General features: G+C 50.7%; 1 protein-coding gene and 1 long non-coding RNA gene across 3 annotated transcripts in view; one reads left to right on the top strand and one right to left on the bottom strand.

Annotated features, from left to right (window-relative positions):
• Positions 1–6,533: 6,533 nt before the first annotated feature.
• LOC308535693 lies at positions 6,534–25,743 on the top strand. The gene is made up of 3 exons (XR_013997290.1): positions 6,534–6,674; positions 11,237–11,761; positions 25,562–25,743. It is a non-coding gene; the product is annotated as an uncharacterized lncRNA (long non-coding RNA).
• GRAP2 (GRB2 related adaptor protein 2) overlaps positions 9,418–26,609 on the bottom strand; it is a gene marked incomplete at its 3' end in the record, with an annotated part of 66,232 nt that continues 49,040 nt past the window's right edge. The window contains exons 3-8 of one of the 2 annotated variants that reach the window (XM_081114654.1): positions 24,362–24,453; positions 19,162–19,281; positions 16,034–16,202; positions 13,686–13,874; positions 12,032–12,160; positions 9,418–11,452 (exon numbers count right to left, since the gene is read on the bottom strand). In XM_081114654.1, the coding sequence (XP_080970780.1) occupies positions 11,273–11,452; positions 12,032–12,160; positions 13,686–13,874; positions 16,034–16,202; positions 19,162–19,281; positions 24,362–24,453 (879 nt within the window). Of the gene's footprint in view, positions 11,453–12,031; positions 12,161–13,685; positions 13,875–16,033; positions 16,203–19,161; positions 20,119–24,361; positions 24,454–26,609 lie in introns of those variants that run through there. The other variant, XM_081114655.1, reaches the window with a different exon arrangement.

Here is a 26,609-nt window from a genome sequence, read left to right as displayed (position 1 = left end):
ACCCATCAACCCAATGACCGCTCGACTGGTCGCTATGATGTGCAGTGACCATCAGGGGACAAACGCTCAACACAGGAGCTGCCCCCTGTTGTCAGTGCACTCCCACAGCCAACCTCTCGCAGCTGGCCAATCTCCCAGGGTCCCTCCCCCTCGGCCAGCCGGCCCTGATCGACCCCGATTGGGACTGGGTGAGAGACGGCCCCAATTGGCCCTGATCGCTGGCCCGGCTGAGGGACCCCAGCCATGCATGACTTCATGCACTGGGCCTCTAGTACTGTAATAACTAGGGATGGTGTCAGATACGGGTACGAGACCTATCGGGGTGATCACTTTGGAAGATATCTAAATGTCTCATAACTATGTTGTACACCTGAAATGAATATAATATTGTATGTCAACTGTAATTGAAAAACAAATTTTAAAAAAAGAGAGAATGAATTGGGGCCAAGAGACAGGTTGGTGTGGGAGGCTGTGGGGACTCTGAGGGGAGGAGTAATTAAGCTATCCAATGGCATGTGGGTAAGAATGGCTTCACCCAGCAGGAAGGGATTTTGAGTGGAGCCTAAAAGGATGAGAATTCAAGGGGGAGAGAGAGCGAGAACATTCGAGGCAGAGGGAGTTGAGATTGGGTGGTGTCGGAGCATCCGGCTGGTATCAGGTACACGCGGGTTCAGTTCAAGATACAGCCATGGGCCTCATAGCGACATTTTGGTCAACGATGGATGTCAGTAGTCCCATAAGATTATAATGAGCTGAAAAATTCCCATAGCCTGGTGTCGTAGCCATGGTGAGGTCGTGGTGCAGCGGGTTACTCATGTGTTTGTGGTGATGCTGGTGTAAACCCACCTACTGCGCTGCCAGTGGTATAAAAGCACAGCATACAGTTACATACAGTACATGATACTTGATCATGCTAATAAATGACTATGTTACTGGTTTAGGTACTTACTGTACTTTTTATTGTTATTTTAGAGTGTACTCTTTCTACTTATAAAAAAAAACCCAAAACAAAGTTTGCTGTAAAAAGAATACGCCGTGTTCTTCCAGCCGCAGCCTCGTACAGCTTGTGTTTACCTGTCTCTCGACTATACCATTTTCTCTTGTGTTTGATTTAACCTCATTTTTTTTGTACAGTCACATGCTGTACAGCAGGGGTCCTCAAACTACGGCCCGCGGGACACATGCAAATACAAATATTGTATTCTCGTTTTGTTTTTTTTACTTCAAAATAAGATATGTGCAGTGTGCATAGGAATTTGTTCATAGTTCTTTTTTAAACTATAGTCGGGCCCTCCAATGGTCTGAGGGACAGTGAGCTGGCCCCCTGTTTAAAAAGTTTGAGGCCCCCTGCTGTACAGGCTTGTGGCCTAGGAGCAACAGGCTACCCATACAGCCGAGGTGTGTGGTAGGCTGCCCATCTAGGCTCGTGCAAGTGCTCTATGATGTTTGCACAATGACGAAATCACCCAAGGACGCAGTTCTCAGAATGCATCCCCGCTGTCAAGCGGCGCACGGCTGTACTTAACCCTCAGAGCCTTAGTGTCCCCATCTGTAAAAAGGGATAATAATTCTGACCTCCTGTGAGCTCTCAGATTGATGTAGGGATTAAATGAGATCATGTATTTGGTTTAATTAGTTCTATCTGACTGGTAGAAAGTGGTTTACAACCGTGATTCTAAAACTTTACTGTGCTTAGCAGCCACCTGGGGAATCTCGCTGAAATTCAGATTCTGGTTCAATAGGTGTGAGGTGGGGCCCGAGGTTCTCCATTTCTAGCAAGCTCCCGGTAGGGCTGTCAGTGCTGGTTCATAGATCACACTGTGCATGGCAAGGATTTCAGAGGCCCGTGACTAGGAGCATGAACTTTCATGTCAGAGAGTCCCGGAATGGAGTCCCACTTTCCTGGGATAAGCTGTGTGTCCCTGGGGAAGCCACTTCCCCTTTCTGAGCCTTAGTCACATCATCAGTGAAATACGGCAATAATAAGTCCAACCTTACAGGGCGTGTGAGAAAGGAAACAAGTTAACGGATATACATTAGTTAGAGGAGGGCCTGGAAGCCAGTGAAGGGTAGTTGGTGTTAAAGTATGGGTAAGAGGGACCGGAAGAAAGGGACATCGGGGCCAAATTGTGGGGGCCTTGACTTTAGATCTTATTCTGTAGCTAGAGGGGAGCCACTGAAGGTTATTAAGAGAATGATATGGTCATTGAAAAGTAACAGCAGTTACTGTGTGCCAGGCACTGTGCTAAATACTTTAAGTATCCTCCAAGTGAATTCATAAAACCCTATTGGAAAAATCATCATCCCCATTTTACAGGTGAGAAAACTGAAGCACAGAGAGGCTCAGGAGCTCACTCTAGGTTGCCCAGCTAGTAAAGAAGAGCCAGGATTAAAACCTGGACCACCTGACTCCAAACCCTGACCTCCTACCCACTTTGTTCTGCTGCCTGTGTTGAGAGCGCTGGAAATGGACATTAGTAAAAGACAGCACTCCCCTTATTTAATAACTTGTTCATTCAACAAACATCTCCTGAATGCTTAGCCTTATACTACGGGTTTCAAACCATTCATTCATTCATTCATTCATTCATTCATTCACCATATCCTCATGGAGCCTTCCTGAGCACAAGGGCATGTTCTGGGTGCTGGGGATGCAGCTCTGATCAAGACCAAGTCCAGGCCCCTGTGGAATGATGAAGACATGGTTTTGCTCTGAAGCACAAATGTTACACGGCACAAAGTGGAGTAGGACAGAAGGTGAGAATCTGAGTAGAATACTTTAGTGACAGTTCACATCGGACAAAATCTTTCTTAGATTTAACTGATTGAAACACAGGCGGACTTTTTGTAATGTTTCCCTTTACATACCAATGACGTATTTATTCCATCAACATGTTTGAGCAGTTAATGTGTGCTAGACAACACGCACGTCTCTGAGAATAGGGAAGAAAGAGGAATCAGACATGACAGCCAGCTGCTGTGGTGGCTCCTTTGTTTAGCGGGGAGTCAGACACCCTGTCTTTACAAGGCTGGTTGATGAGTGACACAGTGGCCTTCGCAGAGCGGTTTCAGGCCATGGAGGTATTTTCATGTACAGTTATCTAATCTGACTGCCCTGATCTGGTAAAGTAGACTGTGAAAGTGATTTCTGTCTGGTGGTACAGATGATTGCACTGAGGCTGCGGGAGGTCTGTTCAAGGTTATCCGCTGCAAGTGGAAATGCCGGGACATGTGCAGGCAGCCCGAGCCCCGGGCCTGACACCCTGCCACCCAGCTGAGCGCTCCGTGCACCATTACTGAGACTCTACAAGAGCCTTATCAGCCAGGAAACCATTCCTTTCAGCCACAGGTCCTGTGGTGCCTGGGGACATTCCACGAATGGTGACATCCCAGGAGGCCTTTGGCTCTCCACGGGTTCCTCCTGCCTTAGGTGTGGAGTTCCCCTGAGCGAGGTGGCGCCCCTCACTGTGGCATTTCCAACTCCGGAGGCCGCCTGGGGCAGGGGACGGGCCTTCCTGAGAAATCGCACCTCCTCCTTCCTTGGCACAGGAACTGGGCCTCTCCCTCCTGCTCGGGACCTTGGCTCTTGTTTGCCTTCCTCACCCACGGCACCTGCTGGCTGCGTGTGCAGTGAGGCTATGACACCTTGTGGCTCACAGTAATTGTAGCTGTGCTCGTCCCCAGGCCATCCTGGGTAATGCAGCCCCCAGTAGCCCACCTCTCCGTATACGCTTAGGTACGTTTCCAGGGCTGACTTTCCCCTCTGTGGCAGCTTGTGTCATGAGCCCTATTATAAAACGTTGCGGGCTCTCTCACGCCTCTGTGAAATTCGTGCTCGCTGCTGCTATTCCCAGAGAGGATGTGAGAATGAGGGCAGGGGCTACAGCGGGCACCGTGAGGAGGAGGCGTGGAGGTTCTAGGACCCAACTAGTTGAGCAGCTTTCACTTTTTTTTAAAAAAAAAATATATTTTATTGATTTTTTACAGAGAGGAAGGGAGAGGGATAGAGAGTTAGAAACATCGATCAGCTGCCTCCGGCACACCTCCCACTGGGGATGTGCCTGCAACCAAGGTACATGCCCTTGACCGGAATCAAACCTGGGACCTTTCAGTCCGCAGGCCGACGCTCTATCCACTGAGCCACACAGGTCAGGGCGAGCAGCTTTCACTTCTGACCTGCTCCAGTGGCCTGAGAAATGAACGCACTGAGCTTCTCCCCTGCTGGACAGGCTCCCTGAGGCCTTCACCTCCTCATCCAGGAGGGCTTTATCGAGCTCCTGTTATGTGCTCGGCACATTCCTGCCCTCCCAGACCTTCCAGACTTGGGGACTTTGTCGTATCTGCAACTTTGGAAACATATGGGCTCCTCTCCCCAACTACTTTGCGACTGCTCCCGCTTCCTGGACACTCCACTTCCTGGACACCCCACTTCCTGGACACCCCGCTTCCTGGGTTTTTCTGCCCCTCCCTGACACTCATTCTTAGTCCGCTTCAGTCATCCCTTAAATGTCGGTGTGGTTCCTCAGGGCAGCGGCCCGGGGAATTCCTGGAGCGGCGCACCCTGGCAGCTGAGCAGGCGGCTGGAGCAACCTTTACCCGTAGGGCTCAGAGCTGCTGATGGAAAGTCTCCTTCTCCCACCCTCTGGCAGTGCCGGGGAACTGGGGTGTGTCTAGAATATTCGAGGACACATTTTTAAAACAGCTCTGACCTCAAACAAGGGGCCGGAGCTGGAATTACCTACCTACTTGGTGTCTGCTCATTCCTGTCTTTGGGGACTGAAACCTAAATGTCTAGGGCCAGGCCCGGGAAGCACATGTCAGGAGAGGGACGGTTAGACTCAAGGAAGACTGGGAAGGACATGGCATTGTCCCTGCCCTCGCAGGCTGGTGAGGATGTGGACAGAGGCCCATAGAAAGGCAGGGGCATCGCAGAGTAGCCCAGAGGTCCTGCCGCCATCTCCCCTCCCCCGCCTTCGGGAGGCAGCTGGAACCCAAGCCACAGACAGACGGCAGGGGAAAGGTTTCCAGTAGAGAAAGCGCCCGGTCTGGGTGGGCTGGTGTGTCAGGGCGGAGAGCCCAGAGGTAGGCAGATGGGCCGAGGAAGGGATGGTGGCTCCAGCTGCTGCCGACCCCTCGGCATGGCCTGCACTTCTCCCTGCAAGAACCAGTCCTTTGGTCTCTTATTCTATGCGTTTGTTTCTATTGTATTTGTTCATTTATTTTTTAGATTCCACAAATAAGTGAAATGTTCAAGCACTTGCCTTTCTCTGACTTATTTCACTTAGTACACTATCCTCTAGGTCTGCTCATGTCGCAAATAGCAAGATTTCAATTTTTTAATGGCTGAATAATATTCCATTATATATACATACCACTTCTTCTTTATCCATTCATTTATCAATGGACGCCTAAGCTACTTCCCAATCTTGGCTCTTGTCAAGAATGCCGCAACTGATGGTTGCCAGGCAGGAGGGAGGCTGGGAGAGTGGGTGAAAAAGATCAAAGGGATTAAGAGGTACAAACTGCCAGTTATGAAAACAGTCACGGGGATGTCAAGTACAGCATCAGGAATATAGTCAATAATGTTGTGATAACTATGAAGGGTGCCAGATGGGCACCAGAATCATCAGCAGAGCGCTTTGTAAGGTTTGTACATGTCTAGCCACCATGTTGTACACCTGAAAATAACATATTGTATGTCAACGGTACTTGAGAAATACATTTAAAAAAAGAATCATTTCTTTATTTGGCCAACACCCTCAGCAGCCTGTTCCCTGCTGGCCACCCCTACAGGCAGCCATCACCTGGACGGGGTGGGCGAGGCCCAGGGAGGGGGCCTCTCCCGAAGTCGATTTACTCCAGCAGCAAGTTACCAGTTTGACCGATGCACAGAGACTTTCCTTGAGCAGGACTGAACACGGGACAGGCGAGTTACAAAGCGGGGAGGCCTTTGTGGGAACGTGTCCCTGGGGGTGGGGGGTCAGGTAAAGGTGGCTGCCTCTGCCATCTGGAAGGCACAGAGGGGCTGCCCACCGTTTGCTGGGCCCTTACCGTGCAGTTCTATAATGTGCTTCCTTCTCATGACAACTCTGTGCTCCTGGCTCTGGCTCTCCAGATGACCTCCGAGAGGTCAAGTGACTTGTCCAGGCTCACATCGTCAGTGGCAGAGTCTGGACGGGGACCCAGGTCTGACTCAAAGCTGGTGCCTTCTCCACTGGGGTGCATGGGACTCAAATGTTTGTTCAGTTTATGCTGGCTGCACACATCAGCGATTTAGAGCAAGGAGAGAGCCAGCCTCTCCTTTATTTTACTGGTAAGGAAACTCAGGCCCCGAGGGATGAAGAGATGTCCCTGAGGCCCAGTGACCCAGAGGGAGTGAGGGCAGAATCCAGGCTGCGGAAGTCCTGGCCACACTCCCATTCCCCCGCACGCCCCATCTCATCTGGACTTGCCATGGTAACCAACCCTCCTTCAGCGTGGGAAGCAAAGGCTGACTAGCGGTTACCTAGCAACTCCCCATAACCAGGTCAGACGGAGCAGGGGGAGGGAGGCGCCCTCCGCTGCACACCCTGGGGAGTTCCGACCTGTTGAGATGGAATTGCCCACATCAGAATGTGCTCACAAATGACCCTGGGTGGAGCCATACCTGGAAGAACCTGCGCTGCCGAGGCTCAGTGAGTTGCTGGGATTTATGACACGGATCAGGCTGGCTGGGGCCTCTGTCCCCACGGCAGACACAGGGCCTCATTATGTACGGTCTGCCCTCTGTGAATAGCACGGAACCTGACCCCACTGACGTGCTGGCTTCACCTGCATGTGGAAATCCATAGAGGAGGGTGGATGGAAGGGTGAGTGTGTGTGAGACACACACGCTGTGTGTGCAGTGTGTGTGTGTGTCTGTCTACACAGGCAGTTTGACTTAGAGGGGAAAAGCTGGGGAGCCGTGCTCCCTCACACTGCCATCTTGTTCCTTAACTATCTAGAGAAATGTTATGGAATGGTCTGGTCATGTAAGATACGAATTTTTTACTATTCCCTGTAGTTTGGGTCTTGACAGCCACTGCCCACCTCATTCATTAAACAAATATTTATTGAGCCTCTGTATGTCATGCACAGTGCTAGATGCTGGGCAGACAACAGTTTACAAAACAGAGATGACTCCTGCCCCCAGGGAGCTTACAGTCTAATAGTCACACAAGCCAGTCTAGTGCCGTCATCTAGTGCTACTCAGGCAAAGCACCAGCAACCGCGAGGCGGTCTAATGCAGGAGGACGTTCCCCGCCCACCGGCCCTCTAAGGCCCAAAAAATCCTTTGGTCTGGCCCTGCCATGGCATTAGGGGTGAGTTAATTAAATGTTTGACCAAATACAGCAGGCTAATTCTTAAGTTGATAATTTTGTATGGCCGCGAAAAATGTTGTATATATCCAAATGGTCCTTGGCAGAAAAAAGGTTCCCCACCCCTGGTAGTGGGAAGGATGGTTTTAGATCAGGGGCCAGAAAATAACAATTTGCGAAAGTGACACTTAAACCAAGACCTGAAGATGCATAGCAATTAGCCAGGCGAAGAACAGGGGATGCATTCCAGGTAAAGGGAACAGTGGGTGCAAAGGACGTGGGGAGAACTCCTTGGCCATCTGGAGGCTGAGTGAAGGCCAGTGGGGCAGGAGCATGAAGGCAAGGAGGCGAGAGGCACCGATGGGGACTGGGGAGGGAGGCAGGGGCCAGGCCTCACAGGGCCACACTAGGACTCTGCATTTTAACCCAAGTGCGAGGGGCAAGGGAGTGATGCAATCAGATTCCTGGTTTACAGACTGCTCTGTGTGGAGGAGGGCGTAGGAGCGAAAGGGCAGCAGGGAGAAAGGTGAGGTTGGTTCTGTTGCCTAAGGGAGAGATTTTGCTGGCATGGCTGTGGTCATGGAGAGAAGTGAAGGAACCTGGGCAGTATTTAAAAAAAGAACTGACACGATGTTTTTCGCATGCCCTTGCCTTGCTATAGCTAGGCCGAACTGGCGACTTCAGACAGACAAATGGCAGATGTTCTGGCCAGGCTCATCTGCCTCCCATGCGGCCTGGTTTGCTTTGGGCTGGCTCAGATCTAAGGCTGTCACACGGGCCACTCCCTGCCTCCCAGCGGGCCCACACCTGATGGTGGGAATCCATTTTGTTTAAAGATTTCCTGAGAAGGCTTTCACAACGTGTTCGGTAACCTCTGCTCATGTTTAAAATAATTATTATTCGGAAATCCCAGTTTGTACTTCACCTGAATGCCTCTCCCCCTAAAATTTCCTGACTCTTGATGGAGATAAAGATGCTATAATAATAATACATCACCTGGGCAGCCAAATATGACGTCATAATGACAGTTCTGAATCATGTCTCTCTGTCCCACAGCCCAAGGGACTTACTTGTTAGCAACAAAGAAAGATGCCCCAATGTCCCTGGAAAAGGGATCCAAGCAGCTGTTTAGCTCACTGCCAAGTCCCCTGCCCTTGTGCGCAAAGTGTGGTCCGTGGCCCAGCAACGGAACTTCTGAGACTGGTCGAAAGGCAGGATTGAATCAGGACCTGCATTTTAACACACTCCCCAGGCAACTCACAGGCACATTTATTTGGAGAAGCACCAGCCTTAGATCACCCCAGGGCCGTCTAAACGTGGGTGGGCAGGGGCAGGGGCCAGGCGTTTAAACGCAGCGAGCCTCGGCACGCGGGACGCGGAACGCCGTTGGTGAAACCCAACTGGTCCGACAGGAACTGGGTTTTCGCTGGAAGTTCCCTGCTCCCAAGTCCCACAGGGCATTGCAGCCGGACTCAGAGACAGTGTGCCGTTTCCTGGTTCTGCGGCCCCGAGAGACACTGGTGGACGAGCCCTGGGGCTGAGATGCTATCGGGTGGACGCACTTGCAGGCGCTCCCCCAGCCGGCATCAGGGCCCAGGAGGGTCAGCCTCCCTCCCCCGGCGTGGATGCTGTGGGTCTTGTCCCCTTAGCTTGGTCCCTAAGGCCCTTGTTCTCTGGGTGGCCAGGGTGGCACCTTCCTTCTGAACTGAGCCATGTAGTGAGCAGGCTATTTTGGCACCTCAGTTAAAATTACTCCCACAGTGGCCTCTGGTGGAAGAGAAGGTCCGGTCCTAGGGGTTCTGAAAGCTCTGCCCACACTGTGCGGTCAGCCTCTGCGGGCTAAGGACTCCTGTGTGTGTGTGTGTGTGTGTGTGTGTGTCTCTCTCTGTCACTAGGCACAGCCCCGCAAAACAAGGGCCCTTGTCTTATTATCGCTTTCTTGAAAAGTATTTCAAGGCATGAAATCCAGGCCAGAACCAAATCCTCTCACTCTGTCCTCACTGGGGCTGACCCTCACATAATCAGACAGCAGATCCCGTTTGTGGGCTGTTTAAAGCATATGGGCTGTAAATACTGTACAGACATTAATTCTGGCTTTTATTTTCCATAACGTGTTCACATTGCCTCGCACCAAAAAGCTGATTGAGTCCCCTTTGCCTCTGCTCTGTCTTCATTCCTGTGGTGCCTTTGCCCCTACCTGCTGGCGTTCATCTCTCCGCTCCAATTCCTCCTCCCACCTGCCTCCGCCCTCCTCCCGAGCCGAGCCTGCTGACTCCAGCGTCTTCCTGGCCTGTCCCACTTCACCTCTTGCTCCCTCCCCTCCCTCTGCGCCTCTCACACGGCTCCTTCACCTTGTGAAACGTCTTCGCTACTTTTTCCTTCCTGTGCTTTCATTTTCAGAGGCTACAAGACGCCCCTCACGCACACTCGCCGTCCCCTGCTTCTCTCAGGCGACTTTCTCTCCCCTCCCGCGACCCCCCACGGAGTCCCTTCTTGTCCTGTTTTTCTCTAACGGTGTCGTGGGGAATCAGAGACTCGTAGAATTCAGGGCTAAAGGGACATAGCCCGCATTACACTGACAGTTACTTCTGAGTCACAGACTCTTTCTTCTGCTTATATCACCTTCAATGATGGTTGTCCCTGTCCCTCCTTAGAGCAGCAAGGACGAAGGAAGAAGAAACAGACCCCCACTCACCCCGCATGCCCCTCACTAACACACTCAACCCAACCCTTTCTTCACACGCACAACCTTCTAGGTGCCCTGATGCAGAGCTGTGCTCCCAGCTACCCGAGGACACTGAACGCCCTTCCCCAGGGCCCGTTCCTCAGCCTGGCTGGTCTGTTTCATGCCCAGGGGTGGGTCCTGGGAGACACAGTCGACTTTGAGGTGCTGAGGAGACACGGTGGGGGGTTCCTTTCCCCAGGTGCGGCTCTTGGTGGAGGGAAGGTGCCAGCCCAGGTCCAATGGTCAGGGGAACAGGAAGCTCATCTGAAAGCCAGGCCCCACCCAGGGTCATGTTCAACCAACCAATTAGCCAATCACTAGTCAGTGCTCTTGTGGCGTGGGCTTCTGTCTGTGCCGCTGGGCAAGGCATCTTCAAAACGCAGAAGACAAGAGAGAAAACAGAGCCCCAAAGAGACACCCGGCAGCCACAGAACAATGACTCCCACCCGGCACGCTCGGCCAGGGCTCCTCCGAGCACTTTACAGAAGCTAGGGTGCTGCTTTCTTGGAAGCCGGGGACACAGAGCTCACACCCAGGTTCGCCCCTGGGAGACCTGTGCAAGTCCCTTCACTTCCCCGTGCGTGGCCCTCACGGTGTCCCCGTGTCTCCACGCCAGCCACAGGACGTGGAGCAGCCACTGAAGGAGAGGAAGGTGCCGGCCTTGCCCAGGCCTCACACCCAGGTGCTCTATCTCAGACTTGAGCGGCTGCGCCCTAATTCTCAACCCAGCACGCCCTCCCTGGGAGAGCAGGAGGGAGGCCGCCCTGCAAACAAACCCTCGGGGTGAGTCGGGCGTGCAGGTGAGCCAGAACATGCCCTGCCGAGTCCTGCCCCACCTGCGGTTCTGCGTCCAGCTCCGGGTGTGGATCTCTGCTTAGCTCCTTGAAATTCCCAAGACCAGGGGGAAGTGGTGCCATCTTTAGGAGAGGAAGGATTTCCGTTTCCCTGCCCCCTCCTCCCCCAAGCGCCCCCACCTCCAGCACACACCTTGCGGGGGGCAGAAAAACAAGTATGAATATAAGCTTCCACCTGAGTTCCTTTCCTATCAACTAATTAACCAACTAAATTGCCAATAAATTACTATTACAAATGTGTGTGCCCATAGGCATATATGTGTGTGCACGCGCGCACGCGTGTATGCAGTTCCAGCCTTTCCTCCTTGCTTCCTCTGCAGGCAGCTCAGACACAAGCCTCCGACCGGAGAAGGGCTTCACCGGATCATGGGCGCCACGTAGTTGGCAGGGAAGAGGCCCAGCTTGTTGTGCAGGCGGCCCGTCCACCAGGACGGGTTGGAGCTGTCCAGGACCTCGACCACCTCTCCGGAGCGGAATCCCAGCTCGTCATCCTCCAGGGCCTCGAAGTCGTACAGCGCCTGGGCCCACCGCACTCGCTGTTGGGGGAAATCACGGGGGGGGGGGGGGGGGTGTCCTGCTGAGTTGGGGCGGCCTCTGAGCCACTGTCACACAGACAGGAATCTGCTGGCTTTGACACCCAGGCAAAGTCCTCGGTGAGCAGCCTGCCCTGAAGGCTGACGTTGCCTTTCCGGAGACAGGTCACCGCCGCTGCGACGGAAAGCAGATGCGGGCTGCAAGGCCCTGAGCTCCAAGTCACCAGAGTCATCGTCGAGGCTCAGGACTTGGGCTGACAGAGTCTCCAAGGCCCCAAGAGAATCCTTGAGGACGACCCCCTACGTCAACAGGTGCTCTTTCTACTTTGTTCACGTGACAAATAGAACGGCAGTGCCCAAATGGGCATCTCCCTCCACCAGAACCAGAGCCAAGAAATGGGAGAAGGACGGGGCAAGGCTGACGGCCAGCCCCACGGGAACACTCCCCCCATGGTCACTATCTGGGTTCCCACTACCTCTATTTGAGCTCAGTGCAGTTTGGCATCTTTCCTGGAGAACCAACCGTTTCTCTAATTGCCTATCTTACCTCCTCCATTGGGCCCAGAGGGAAAGTTCACGTACCCCGGCCACCTGGAGTTGCACTGGGTCTGTGTGTCTCCGGTGCATGAGGGTGGTGTTCATTTCGCTGCCCATGCCCATGCCCATGCCACAGTGGCCGTCATTTATGTCAAGGCTGCCTCCACGGCGCTCCTAGAAACAGATGCAAGAGAGGAGCTGTCATCACACCTCCAGAGCGTCCCTCACTGTCTTCCCCAGTGCCTTGCTCAGATAAACACGGCCAGGGTTCCAGTAATACTTGCTGATGATGGCAATAAACCCTATAGATGATGGTGAGAGGGGGAGGGATGACAAAGGTACCTAAGATTATGAAGACAAAGATGATGGCAGGCCCCATTTATTCAATCAAGAAATGCTTATCAGGCCCCTACCATGTACTTCATACTGTTCTAAGCAATGGGAATACGTAACTGGAAAGAGAAGGTCCCTTGTCTTCACGGGGCGTCAGTCCCGAGGAGAAATCATGCACATTTAAGTGATAAGTGAGCAGGGAGACGAATGTCTAAGTCTGCCTGGGTAATCAGGGAGGGCTTCATTGAGGAAGTGATGCTTGAATTCCAACTTAAAGGGGAGCGCCAGGAAAGAGCATTTGAGGCAGAGGGGACAGCATATAAAAAGCCTCAAAGGCATGAAAGAAGATACAATGGGCCATTCCGGTAACTAAAGGTAGTGGAGCACTGCTGAAATGTGTGTTTGTGTGGGGAGCAGAGGGAGGTAGCAGGAGAGAGGCTGGGGGAACAGATATGCGCTGCTCACAAAGGACTCTGTGCCCGGCTAAGGAATTTAGGAACGATGTTATCTGGCAGTATTGTCCATCTCGGTAAGCCGCCTCAAATCCCATCTGGATAAGGCGGGGAGAAGTAAATAAATAAGTAAGTAAGTAAGGCTCCACGGCAGGTGTTAATCCGTCTTTCTTGTAGATCACCACAGCCAGGTGGGTAAGGGACGTGAACAGATTTGAAATTGTGCTGATAGAAAAATGAAGCAATTGTTCCCTGAGTCCTTGGGGTAAGAAAGGGTGTGAGTGTGAGTGTGTGTGTGAGTGTGTGTTTGTGTGTGTGGTTCAGGCAGGGAGCAGTTTGATTCACACAGGCTTCTTTGCCAAAGCAGTTTCCATATCATATTTCTACCACTTGGGGCCCCAGCATCATCATCAGCCCCTCCCCCTCCCCCTCCCTCTCCCCCTCCTCCTCCTTCTTCTTCTTTTTTTAAAAAAATATGTTTTTATTGATTTCAAAAAGGAAGGGAGAGGAAGAGAGAGATAGAAACATCAATGATGAGAAAGAATCATTGATCGGCTGCCTCCTGCATGCCCCCCACTGGGGATCGAGCCCACAACCCAGGCATGTGCCCTTGACTGGAACTGAATCTGGGACCTTTCAGTCCACAGACCGATGCTCTATCCACTGAGCCAAACTGGCTCGGGCCCCAGCATCTTCTTCATAAACTTCGTGAGACCTGCTGAGGGGGGCCAGGCCAGCAGCCCCGGACCCCAGCAGAACCACGGCGTTTACTTGCTATGGCTGTTTCCAGCCTCACGGGAGGCTCTCACCCAGTAAGTGGCAGTGAGAACAAGGCGACCTGAGCCTCGGTGTGGGGGTGGGGAGAGAAGGGCCTGTCCCCACCTCACTGTGCCCGCTCCATCCCTTCCAGATACCTGGTGAAAGTGGTGATGCTGCAGGTGCCGCTGCTGCGCCGGCGGTGGGGCCGGGGGATACTGCGATGGAGGGGGCGGCGGGTGATCCGACAGCTTCCGGTTCATCGCAGGCCGGGTTTCTTCTCCCACAGCCCCACTGATATGTGGGCCTCCCTGGGGCCATCGGTCCAGGCTGTTGCCCCGGCGACCCTGGGAGAGAACAGAGATGATCCATCCTCCTCCCATGTCTCCTGGCTCTACCCCCCACTCCAGGCAGCTGTTCCCAGACTTTGCTCATGACAGCTCTGAGAAACTGCTGACAGGTTGGGGGGCATCTTAGAACCCATGGTTCAGACCTTCAGATTCTCCTTTTTTGGGGATGTCAGTTCTCTGGGTCACAGACTGACACTTTCCATATGGTCTCCATTTAGTCCATTCCTAGTGGGCTTGTTTTTTCTCTGTGTAATCAAGCTTAGATACTCTCTTTTTTATTCTGACACAAGGCCACCCCTCCTTATCGCATGTTGCCACAATGCTGGACATGCTACCCTCCAGATAAGCTCTGCTATTGACTTTGCATGATTCTGAACTGTCTTTTATAGCCTGGTGATGAGACACAAACACAACCCTCTTGCAGCACCATGGAAACCAGGGCTGCACTGGGCATGCTGGGAGGAGCAAGGCCTTCTTCTTAAGGGTCTCCACCTCAGGAAGCAGAGGGTGATTTTTATGTAACAAGTGTAGAGGGGTTTAGTGTATGCCAGGGAGTGTTCTAAGCACTTTGCAGATACGAACGCATTTAGTCCAGTTTAGGGCAGTTTCATGTGGCCTATTTCTGCATGCGCATCCTAGTAAATTAATACGCCTGTCCGTTTCCTGGTTACAATAATTCACAAGGTCTTGGCTGACCTTTGTTTTTCTTTCTGAGCTTCTGTGTGCACTTGGTGGGAACACCCTTTTCTCCTTTGATTGTAACTTCTCAGGCTGAAAAGCAACCAATTACTTGAAAGAGATGGTTTCCTTTGTTTCCCCACAGCATGTGTTGCTTTGAAAGTCTCAATGCCTTTTCAAAGAACCCATCCCTGGGATTTCAGCGACTCCAGTCAACACTTCTTCCGATAGCTCTCTCTTATGTTTTTTCCTTTGAAAGCATTTTATAAATCGTGTGTGTGCCTGTGAATTTACTCGTGGAAGACAAGTTAGTATTTTCATTGCATCTAGACCAGAATCTGTGGCAAGTGCTCTAACTATATTTTCTCAATTAATCCTCATAACAGCCCATTCTATACTCAGGTTTCTTTTTTGTTTTTTAAATGTGTGTGTGTTTTTAATCCTCATCCGAGGATATATTTTTATTGATTTTAGAGAGAGGAAGAGGGGTAATGAGAGAGACAGACATTGATGTGAGAGAGAAACATTGATCAGTTGTCTCCCGTATGTGCTCCCAACTGGGGATCAAACCTGCAGCCTGGGTATGTACCTTGACTAGGAATAGCACCCACAATCTTTTGGAGCACGGGATAACACTCCAACCAAGTGAGCCACTGGCCAGGGCAGAAAGATTTCTTAACTTGGAGAGGTCATAGGATAGCTAGTGATGAAATCTGGATTTAAAGCTGGGTCTGTCTGATGCATTTTCTGTGAAAACAATACTCTATTCCAAATTTTCCAAGAGCAAGAATTCCAGGACTATGCTAAGTACTATGAATCCTGTACTATGCTAAGTCTTCTACCCCAATGCCTCCTCTCCACCCCACATCCTGTCACAAAGCTCTGGCTCTGGGCCGAAACTGATGTAGTAATGTCGGTAACGAAATGACGGCATCCAGTAAGAGCTCACCGCACCATGCGCGCGGTGTGGTTAGGAACGATGTACGGGGAGGGGACGCATCATCTTCTCACCTTCACAACCATCCTAGGAGGTGGGTATCACTGACATCCCCATTTCATGGATGAGGAAACTGAGGGTCGGAGACCTTCCCGAAGTCACCTAGCTAGGGGTTTACACTGAGATCTGACTTCGCAGTGATTCTATCTTTCAGAATCCTCAGAGGACCTGCCCACAAATACATCGTCTTGGTGGTTCATGTAAGACTCCAGCTGCCTAAAGTATCTAGATAGGCTGGGCCAGTGTGGCTCATTGGTTGAGAGTCGACCCATGAACCAGGAAGTCACGATTCGATTTCCAGTCAAGGCACATGTCCGGTTGCAGGCTCAATTCCCAGTCAGGGACTTGTAGGAGGCAGCCAATCAATGATTCTCTTTCACACCGATGTTTCCATCCCTCTCTCCCTCTCCCGTCCTTTCTCTGAAATCAATAAAAAAAATGTTAAAACACTTTTTTTTTTTCAATCCCGAGATGGGCTGACCTGGTCCTCTCGTGTCCTATCCCTCAGGAAGATCTGCTTCTGTTTGGAGATGGACGTTGTCCTGTAGTAGTCCACCAGCTTGTTGAGGGATGGGAACTTCTCTGTCCAGAGGAAGTAGTTACCCTTGCTGTCTCTCATGACCTTGAAGTGCTGAACATCATCCTCATGCCTAGAGATCAAGGCAAATCCAAACTGTGTGTTACATGGTGACCGTGTCCCCGCCTTCGGGGTTGATGGCACCTGGGGATGCCAAGCGAGTGCTGTTAGGGCAGGACATGGAGATATGGGAGCTTGCTCATCACTAGGCAGGTGGGTTGGGCCAGTCAAGCCATATGAGGAAAGGGCTGTTCAGGACACAGGCTGCACTAGAGCAGAAGGTAACGTGTCTTCTGACACTGGAGTCGACCTTTGACAAGAAAAAATGTGTCGAGTGCTTTAAAGACTATGAGGTCAAGGACCTTCTGACTATGTTTATCTGAAATATGGCCACCCCTGAGAAATGTACTATGCTAAGGACCCTGCCAAGACTCAGAAGGGAGGGGTTCTCAAGCCCTTGCTACCTTTCCGTTATCAGAAATACCTTGAACCCGCTCCTTCAAGCCCACACTTGCTCTGGACAGTCAGACACTACCTTGAGAAATGTGTCATGCTTGGTCTCTACATTGGTCTCTTGGTCTTGCTTTAGTTTTGCATAAATAAGGTGGCAAAGCATTTTGAGCTTTTGGGGAAAGAAGTATTACATAGCATTGTAGAGTTTTCATGGGAACAGACTTCAGAGATTGTTGATCCTTATGTCTCCATGTCACAGCTGAGGATGCTGAGGCTCCGAGAGATGGAGGGCCTTGGTCAAGGTCCCCGCGAATGAGTGGCAGAGCTGAGGCAAGAACCCCGGGTCTCTGACTCCTGCCTGCTACACCATGTGCACATGCTAACTCCTTTAGATGGGCATCTTTTAACACCAGCTGGACTCACAGGGCAGGGGCACATTTGTAGGGGGTGGAGAGACTGGATTTTATTCAGCACAAAAGGGAGGACTGGACCTTTACTAATAGTTCCAAGTCGTTCTATTTAGGATATCAAGTTTATGTGTGAAATGGACACACATTTATATCTAAAAGTTAACTGATGTTAATAGTGCCAATCGCCTGATCCAGCAGAAAAATCAAGAATTTAGAGTGTCGGAGAGTAAAGCTACGTCTGAAGGACAGTGGCGCTTTCTTAGGGATGGATGGTCTGTGCTCAGAGGGGACAGGAATTCCGATCACCAGTATCATTTACGCGCTGGGCTCTGCTCATGGGCAGGGAACCCATGCGGTGACCTCTGCTTTGGCTGCTCTGGGGGGGCAGCCAGCACTGTGCAATCATGGCCTGGCCGTTCACAGAAGTTTCCTTCCCTGTAACACCACATGGCTCAGCTCACAGTCATTACCTCTCACATTGGGTGAAGAGGAGGGAATATCCTTGCGGTATATTATTCATCCGCTGCCTCTGGCCAAAGACCACAGAGTGAGAAACATTAACCCTTTCACTCTCATGAGCTGGGAAGGGGTTTGCCAGGATTTTGGTGGAGAGAGCGTGTTCTGGGAGGGGCAGAGAAAAGGCTAAAGTCTAGTGTTTCAGCTGCTTATCAAATGCTAAGTGACAGAACTATAATTAGCTCTTAATTATCTGTGCCCATGACAGAAAGCAAATGTGTAAATAAATAAATAAAAATGACTTCGCTCTGGAATGCATTACCCTACTTTTCTGCAGAAGATGAGATCATGATTATGGTAATAATCACTGTTACAAAAGCTGCATTGCCTCAATAGCAGGGGAAGGCTCTGGCGGAAGGCAAGGCTGACTGCTTTATAGAATCTACTTCAATCAAGGAAATGTACTAGGAAGTCATAGCTCCGGGCTGAAGAGGCCAGAGCCAACTTCATGCCAACCACAGGCACCAGGAGGTGCCCTTCAGTCTGACAACTCACTTGGTCCATTCCATAATCAAGGCCCTTAAGAAATAGGTTAGGCTTGTAAGGTTTACTGACAGAGCAAAATTTCATTAAAAGATGTAACAAGTTTAGAATTGTGAGACATCAGTATTGGCCTGACCTAGAATATACCGCTGTCCAAGCTGTGAAAAAGAGAGGAAAATTAAGAGTTTAAGCGAGGCTGCAAGGGCAATGTGCACAAGCCCAAGCTATTTTTGAGCACTTGAGAGGCACATGCATATACAAATCACTGACCCATTATTTGTCAGCCCCTCCTCCCTAGTCTTTAAAATATCCATTCTTTCTAAATAGTACAGTGACCTCAGTTTATTAGCTGAGATTGGATTTATGTACCTAAAGCACTCAGGCCGCAGGCCTTTCAAAATATACTGAATAATCCAGATCAGCATTTCCTGTCGACTAACTCGGCAGCAGGCTTCACGGTGCAGGCTGTCCCCTTCCGTGCTGCCATCAGCATGAATTATGCACTTTCACATGTGGTCACCAAGTCTGAAACGTGACTGCAACCCCAGACATGCTGGCCACACGCCGTGTGTTCAGACGTGGGGCTTCCGAGTGTGGCGCTGCGTCACGCTTGTGCCTGGACTGAGTCACTTCCTCTGGGTGCTGAGCATTAGGGAGTTTGCTGTTCGTCTCCCCACCCCCGCCCACCTCGGCTCTGCCCTGCTGCCTCTGTTTTGTGTGGCCACCCCCCACTCCGTATGTACCCATAGCGGTGACTAGGGGTTTTCATTTCTCTCCGACCCTGCCTCAGACTTCCATCTGTAGTAAAAGGTTACAATTTAGATTTCAAGATGGATGTGGACAATTCTCCCCACTTCTCTCCACAAACACTCATCATGCACCACTGGGCACAAGGCACTGTTAAAGGCACAGAGATGAGGTGGATAAAAATCCCATCCTTCTGGAAGCACCTGCGCTAGAGGGGGAGGCAGAGAAATGTGCGCATGCTTTTGCACAGACCAATGTGCCTAGGAGTTACATGCATGTGCCATGGGAAGCAAGTGGACAGCATCACGGTTGATAAGATGCCTGGGCTCCTTGGCCACCATGCTCCTGAGCAATAGGTCACGTGCAAGAGGTCACTTCCTGGCTTAGAGGTCTGGGTCAGGGCGGTGTTGGGGATGGCAGTACCTGACGGATATGGAGAAGTCCCCTGGGGAGCTCTGGCTGGCCCGGATGATGAAGAAACCAACCTCCTTGGCCATGAGTAAGTTCTCTGCCTGGTGTCGCGAGAGGCCTTCGTGAAACCATCTACCGGGTGAGAAAACCACAGGATTTTGGTGAGATGCCAGAGCGATAGGAGGGGGAAGTAGGAGGGAGGCTGGGGACAGCAGCGGAGGAAGGAGAAAGAGGAGCCACGTGCTCTGGAAGCCCAACAAACGTGCAGGCATGTTCAGGCACAGGAGTGAGTGTGCCCGCGACGCCCCCTCTGTTCCCTCCAGGAGAAGCTCCTCCAGCTTGGAAAAACCTGCAGCATGGAAAGGTGCGGCTGCACCGAAGTGGGGCCTTGTGGGGAGTGGCTCGCTGGGGAGCAGCCTCCGCTGGCAGCTGTGGAGGGAAGTTGCCAGGGAAGAACTGCAGGGACATCCCTGTGCCAGGCGGACAGGGGCCCCTGCAAGCACTGGAGGCGGCCACCGCGGAGCTGGGGAGGGCTGGGCCTGGGCTCCCAGGCTGAGACTCGGGGCCTGGAAGAAGAGTCGCAGTCCTGGCCCAGCTCTGGCTCAGTGCTCGGCCACGGCTGCAAGGCACCGGGGAGGCCCTGCACGTGCCCCTGGAAGTGAGCGAGGCCGGCAGCAGCCCGAGAACCACGTCTACAGAGCGGGCTCCTGGGCCTCCTCAAAAATCCAGGCTGGAAATAACCTTTACTGCGGAAAAGGAGAAACCGAGGAGAAACTGCCCTTTCAGGGGGCAGCGAGGGTGGCGGCCTCGGAAGTGTCAGGCCGCCTGTCATCTATGGAAAAGGCCGCATTCCTAGTATTTTCGCTGTAAGCTATTTGCCGGAAACATCTTTGCCACAAGCCCTTTTGCTAATGGCCACAAGGCAATTTTGCAGTAAAAAAAGTTAAAATCACGACAAATAAAAGAACATAAAGTTAAAAAGGCTTCATTTGAATATAGTTGAAGTGTGTGTGGCTTCATGGCAGTGCTGCGCAGATAACGGATTTTATTTTGGGGATGTAGCTGAGCACTTGTCTTCGTTCTGTGGGAAATGTGTGTTCAACTCTGTGCCCGCACAGGGCCTGGCTTCTCTCCTCCAATTAGTGTGTTTGAACACAAGAAACCCACCTTTGGGGCCAATCTTCCTCCTCTGGAAGAAGTGCTATGCTAAGACCCCCGACCACGTCTCCTCTCACTGTATCCAGGGGTGGGCAAACTTTTTGACTCGAGGGCCACAATGGGTTCTTAAACTGGACCGGAGGGCCGGAACAAAAGCATGGATGGAGTGTTTGTGTGAACTAATATAAATTCAAAGTAAACATCATTACATAAAAGGGTACGGTCATTTTTTTTTTTTTTAGTTTTATTCATTTCAAGCGGGCCGTAGTTTGCCCACGGCTGGTATAGACCGTGAAGAGGGCTGGCTAAAACTCACAGACAGTATAGAAATGGGAGGAACTAGGAGAACTTGTCAATGGAGAAATGTAACAAAATGACAACTAGCTTAAATGCACTGTGTGTGGAAGGCAATTGATTGGTTCATCAATGGAGAAATGAAACCAAACAAACAAGCAAAAAAATCAAAATCAAACTGCCAAACAATTATTTTCTTTTTTATGGCAGTTGATTGATTTGTCAATAAAGAAATGAAACCAGAATAAAAAAACAATTGTCAACCAGTTATTTATCTTTTTTTTTAAACAGCAAAATTGCCTTCAGGCAATTAGTTAAATGGGGGAAATGTCTGTAGAAAAACGTCTACAGCAAGGACTCTACTAGGAAAGCACGCAGAACGGAAAGGGCCAAGCACCTCCACAGGCCAGGCAAACAGTGGCCACAGGCTCAGGAGGAGGCCAGACACTTCTCACCCACAGGAAAGCGAAACAAGTATTTGCAATCACTGGGCGGCCAAAGGTGGGACTGGGTCCCATTGCTCCCAGGTGGGTGCCCTAATTGCTGCCACTGGAAGGCCAGTGTGTGCGTCCCTTTAAGGCAGCAGTTCTCAACCTGTGGGTCGCGATCCCTTTGGCGGTCGAATGACCCTTTCACAGGGGTCGCCTAAGACCCTCCTGCATATCAGATGTTTACATGACGATTCATAACAGTAGCAACATGACAGTTATGAAGTAGCAACGAAAATAATGTTATGGTTGGGTCACAACATGAGGAACTGTATTTAAAGGGCCAGAAGGTTGAGAATCACTGCCTTAAGGTGAATGTCCAACAGGCACGGCGTGGGATGCCTTTAAAAGTGAGCAAGCCCTGTGCTCTCTAGAATTTAGGAATCCGAACAGACAGGGGTGGCAGGAGAACGTCCTTACTCCAGGACTGCAGGGGGCGGTGGGGGCGGCTCTGAGGGGCTGGAAGCAGAGGGTCTGCTGATCACTTGCCCTGAGATCCTGCCACAAGCCCTGCGGGGGTTTGTACAGGAAACCGAATGGGGATGGGAACAAGAACGGGATACGCTCCACAGCAGCCACACCTCAAAGGAAATATATCAGACGAGGCAGCAGGTAATGAGGGGATTGTTCAGAAAATACACTCTTGTCCTCCGACTGGAATTTGTTGAGTGACACTTTTTAAGACTTGCAAAGCTGTCCACACACTACATATTAAATGAGTGGCCGGGTTTCAATGTTACATATCATTCCAAAGCTATTCATTCATTCAATAGCTTTTATTAATAAGGGCTGGGCCAGCCCTGGCTGGGTAGCTCAGTTGGTTAGAGCATTGTGCAGATATGCCAAGGTAGCCGGGTTGGATCCCCGGTCAGGGCACATACAGGAATCAACCAATGAATGCATAAATATGTGGAACAACAAATCAATTTTTTTTCTCTCTCTCTCTCAAATCAATAATTCAAAAAAGTGCTGGGCCCTCTTCTGGGCACTGTGGATAAGTGGTGAGCAGAAGAGACCAAAACCCCTGCCCTCAGGGATCTTACGTCCTAGGGGCAGGGTGTACAGTAAACAACAGAATAGGTACAATAGGCCATGTGTCAGGGGAGGAGAAGAGCAGGAGACAATGAAAATAAAGAGGAGGGGTGGGGAGTAGGGTACAGTATCTATACTAATAAAAGCCTATGCGGTCGTCACGCCCTCATGCTGTGATGCCCTCACACCATCACAATCCATCACCAGGAGGCTGCATGTACAGTGGGCGCTCAGGTGGGCAGGACTGCGTGCAGGCGAGGTGCACGCGGGTGGGCGGGGACTTGACTCTGCAAGGCCCAGAGAGAGAGGGTGTGGCAGCCGCGGTGCACTGGAAGTCCCGCCTCTACACATGGGAGCTGCACAGGGAACACCTTTTCTGACCACTCATTGGCTAAGCTCATGATACGCCACTTGCAGTGTTCTTGGTACCTTGGGTAATAAGAATCCAAGAAGGCGATCTAGGGTTTTTCCACCTCACTCCTAGAGGAAAAAATGAAGGTCCACTGCTGGAGGGGATAAGAAATGTCATATTCTTCCCTAGCCAGTTTGGCTTAGTGGATAGAGCCTCAGCCTGCAGACTGCAGGGTCCAGGTTCGATTGTGGTCAAGGGCATGTATCTAGGTTGCAGGCTCCTCCCTGGCCGGGGCCCAGGTCAGGACTCATGCAGGAGGCAACCAATCTAAGTGTCCCTCTCACATTGATGTTTCTCTCTGTCTTTCCTCTCTCTTCCACGCTCTCTAAAAATCAATGGAAAAATATCCTCAGGTGCCTTCCCCTGATCATCCTGGTTGCCTCCCATGGCTTAGGAGTGGGCGTAAGCCGTCAGTAGGTCATCCCCTCAGGGCTCCTGGACTGTGAGAGGGGGCAGGCCGGGCTGAGGGACCCATGCATGAATTTTGTGCACCGGGCCACTAGTTTACAATACCCTGCCACGAGGGCCTCACTGGGAGGGCGTATTCTAAACTACAGGAGCTGGGGAAGATGAGGAGAAAGCAGCAAAGGGGACAGAGGAGGAGCAGTCAGGAGGAAGGATGTCCCAGAGCCAAATGAAGAGGGAGAAAAAAATTTAATTGTGCTGAGATAATGGCCAAGAATTGACCACCGGGACTGTATGTAGTTCACTGTGACCTTGATAAAAAGGGTTCGCAGGAGTGGAAGGATTCTAAAGAGAGTGGGAGTGGGGGAGTTAGAGATAATTAATACAAACAATTCCTTTGAAGAAGTGGAGTGGTAGCTGGAAGGGGATTTGGGATCCAGAGTTTTTTGTTTTGCTTTGGTTTGGGGCTGGGGATGGGAGAAATCGCAGCGTTGTTTGCTGATGGGATGACTGAGCAGAGAGGGAAAGATAGTTGATGTGGGAGAGAGAGAGGAGAATTTTTGCTGGAAGCACAGACGGTTCTTTCCGAGCAGTGTCTAGGCGCAGTGGCAGGAGGTGGGTGGATGCAGTGAGTCAGGAGCGGGTGGAGTGGAGGGGCTTTTCTGGTGGCTTCCACTGTCCCAGTGACCCAGGAAGCAAGGCCCTGGGCTGAGAGTGCGGTGGCGGAGGCCCTGGAGGGCTGAGGAGCAGGGAGGGCATGATGTGGTTGGTCATCCAGAAGATGAAGGGCAGCACAGGGGGCCTGGTGGAGGCCAGTGGTGAGCACTGGTTCACGGGAGTGCTGCTGCACCTCCCCACTTTGGTTTTCTAGCAAACCTTTGCTCTTTGGCTAGTCCCTGCCGCTCAGACAAGATTAGCTTTCTATCTAACCCTTGTGGTCAGTTCTCGAGACAAATGAGATTCAATCTCAAATTTTCATTTCCTCTTTATGAAGGGAACTTCCCCTTCTCTCCCACTGACTTCTCTTTTTGGTGTGAGCGTGGTTTCAGGAAGGCAGGGAGCGGCTGCAGGCCTGCCTAGGGCCAGAGCTGTTTGGGATCCCTGACTGGGAGGGAGGGCTGGTTGGTTGGGAGATAATGGAGTGCTTTGAAGTAGCTGCTCTTGAAGTTCAATGGCCAACAGTGCCCCCAGTGGAATTCTTGGAAACCCTGTGATTACAGTTATAGATGATTTTAGTTTATGAACTTTAAACAGGTGGTATAAAATTCAAAAGAGAATGCAGTGAAATGCAAATCTCCCTCCCACCCCTGGCCTTCAGCTGCGTGGTTCCCTCTCAAGGCAACCATTTTTGACAGTCTCTTGGTGTGCACGGATAATTTTAGTGACTGCTGAGCAGTAAGGGGAGCAGGCTGGAAATACTTACTCAGGAAACTGGATGTCTATAAAATTCTTGGGCACGTATCCTTCTTGGCTCCCAAGCTCTGCCTTGAACCACTCCTCTTGGTTACTTAAGATCTACATGGAAGAGAATGAAGGACAAAGACACTGCAGGGAGGACACCAAGAAGCAAAAGAAAGGGGCTGCAGGGTGTGGGTTTAGAGAAAATAAATCAAAGAAACCACACAGCTGCCCGAGTGGGGGAGCAGCAAGGTTATCTTTGGGGTTTAGCTTTGCTTGACCCCAAGCTATTTCTGTCCATGAGTGCCACCTACACAGCTGACCCCACCATGGCGTGGCCTCCCAGACTCAGCACTCAGGGGCTTCTCAGAACCCCTTTCTCTTTCTAGTTTGGAAATTCATGTGCCCCAGACCTTAGCACCTAAGCTCATTGTCTGGGCTGACAGTAAGAAGGCAAGAGTGACTGCTCCATAATTTTTCTTCTCTGTCAGGTAACTAGGATCCTTTTAAAAATTTAATTTGTTCTAATTTTTTTTTGAAACAAGCAGATTAAAATGTAAGTATCCAAGTGGGGCCAGCTTTGAAAACAGTAACTCTTTGTGTGCACACTCCATGTGGTTCACAAACAATTTGGGCATAACTCAAGATATCTAGAATGCCTTTTTTAAACTTGTTTTTATTTTATTTCTTTTCTTTTTTTTTATTTGCAAACCACATGTATTCTTGATACATATCTTAGCATCAAGACTATATAAAGAACTCTCAAAATGCAACAGTAATAAAGCCAAACAATCCAAATAAAAAAAGAACAACAGACACAGACAGCCATTTCATTCAAGAGAATATACAGATGGCAATTAAGCACTTGAAAAGGTGTTCAATATTATTGGCCATTAGAGAAACACAAATTAAGATGACAATGAGCTATCACTACACACCTATCAGAATGGCTAACATAAAAAGTAAAGATAACACCAAATACTGCCAAGGATGCAGAGAACTGGACCACTCACACATTGCTGGTGGGAATTAAACTTGCTTTTAGAGCCAGGTCACAGGCCAAACCAGAAGTCCTGCCTCGCTATGGCATGGTCCTCCCTTGACAGTGATCACAAATGTTATCACCTACTGTGATTACACATGTGATTGGCCTGATTTGGCTCTACGTGCCTTATGGTTATTTCAGGAAACGTTTCACCATTAAAAGGCAAATATTTGCCCACAGCTCCCCTCTGAGAACGTTTCTACAGTATGTGGCATAGACTCGAACAATAATTCAAAATGACGATGGCAGAGCAAGAAGGTGGAAAGAACCTTGATGATGCCACTGAGCCACGGAATCAGCCACCCAGGAGCCCGCCTACTTCTGGAGTTGGGTGAAAATTAATAAATCCTTGTTTAACAATTTTCAGTTTCTGTTTCTTGTAGCTGAGAGTGTGTTAACTGAGAGGAGTGCTATGATGGAGGGGAAAGCAGAGGACGGACAGGAAAGACTGGCTGGAGGAGGGGACATCTGGGCTGTCCAGGCAAAGACAGGAGTTACGCAGGAGAAGTCTGATGTTGAAAGAACCACTTCTGGGATATGAGAAAGTGCAGTGCATTCTGGGAGCGAAATGCCTTAGTCTGGTGGGAGTTTAGGTCATTGTCCAGAGATAGAGAGAGGGGAAACCAGACACCCGGCCTCATGGTCCATGTTGACAATTTGAATATTTATCTTGACATTTATGGGAACCATTAAAGGATGAGCCATTAAAGCAGGGACATAACACAGTGAGAATTAGAGTTACTAGTAAGAAAGAGTGCTGCCTCAGAGTGTGGAGACGGAGAGGAGAGGTGAAGTCCGGGAAGGAACTGCAGGAAGACTACTGCAGACATCCAGGCGAGAGACGGAGGGGATCTGGCCTACGAGGTGAGGACACATTTTAGAGGAATCAGGAAGCAAAATGGGCAGGATTTCATGACTGTTTGTGGAGCGAAGGGAGAATGGGGATTCTGGGAAGGCTCTGGATTTCTGGCTGGGGAGACCGAGTGGGTGGTGATGCCTTTACTAAAATAGAAAATACAGGAGGAGGAGCAGGTCTGAGGGGAAGCTCATGGGCCTCAGCTTGCGTGTGGGTGAGGCCAGGTTGCCTCTGGGACCATCTGAGGAGAAAGGCTCAGTGAGCAGTGGGAGACATGTGTCTGGACCCAGCAGCGAGGTTGGGATGTTAGAGTCACCGGAAAGGGGTGGAGTTGAAGCCACAGGTCCCCTGGATTTCTCTCTCCCAGAGATG

Source organism: Myotis nattereri, assembly GCF_964212035.1.
Source record: "Myotis nattereri genome assembly, chromosome: 2".
Lineage (NCBI taxonomy): Eukaryota > Metazoa > Chordata > Mammalia > Chiroptera > Vespertilionidae > Myotis > Myotis nattereri.
The sequence above is the reverse complement of the archived record's forward strand: the minus strand, read 5'-3'. Positions and strand labels throughout refer to the sequence as shown.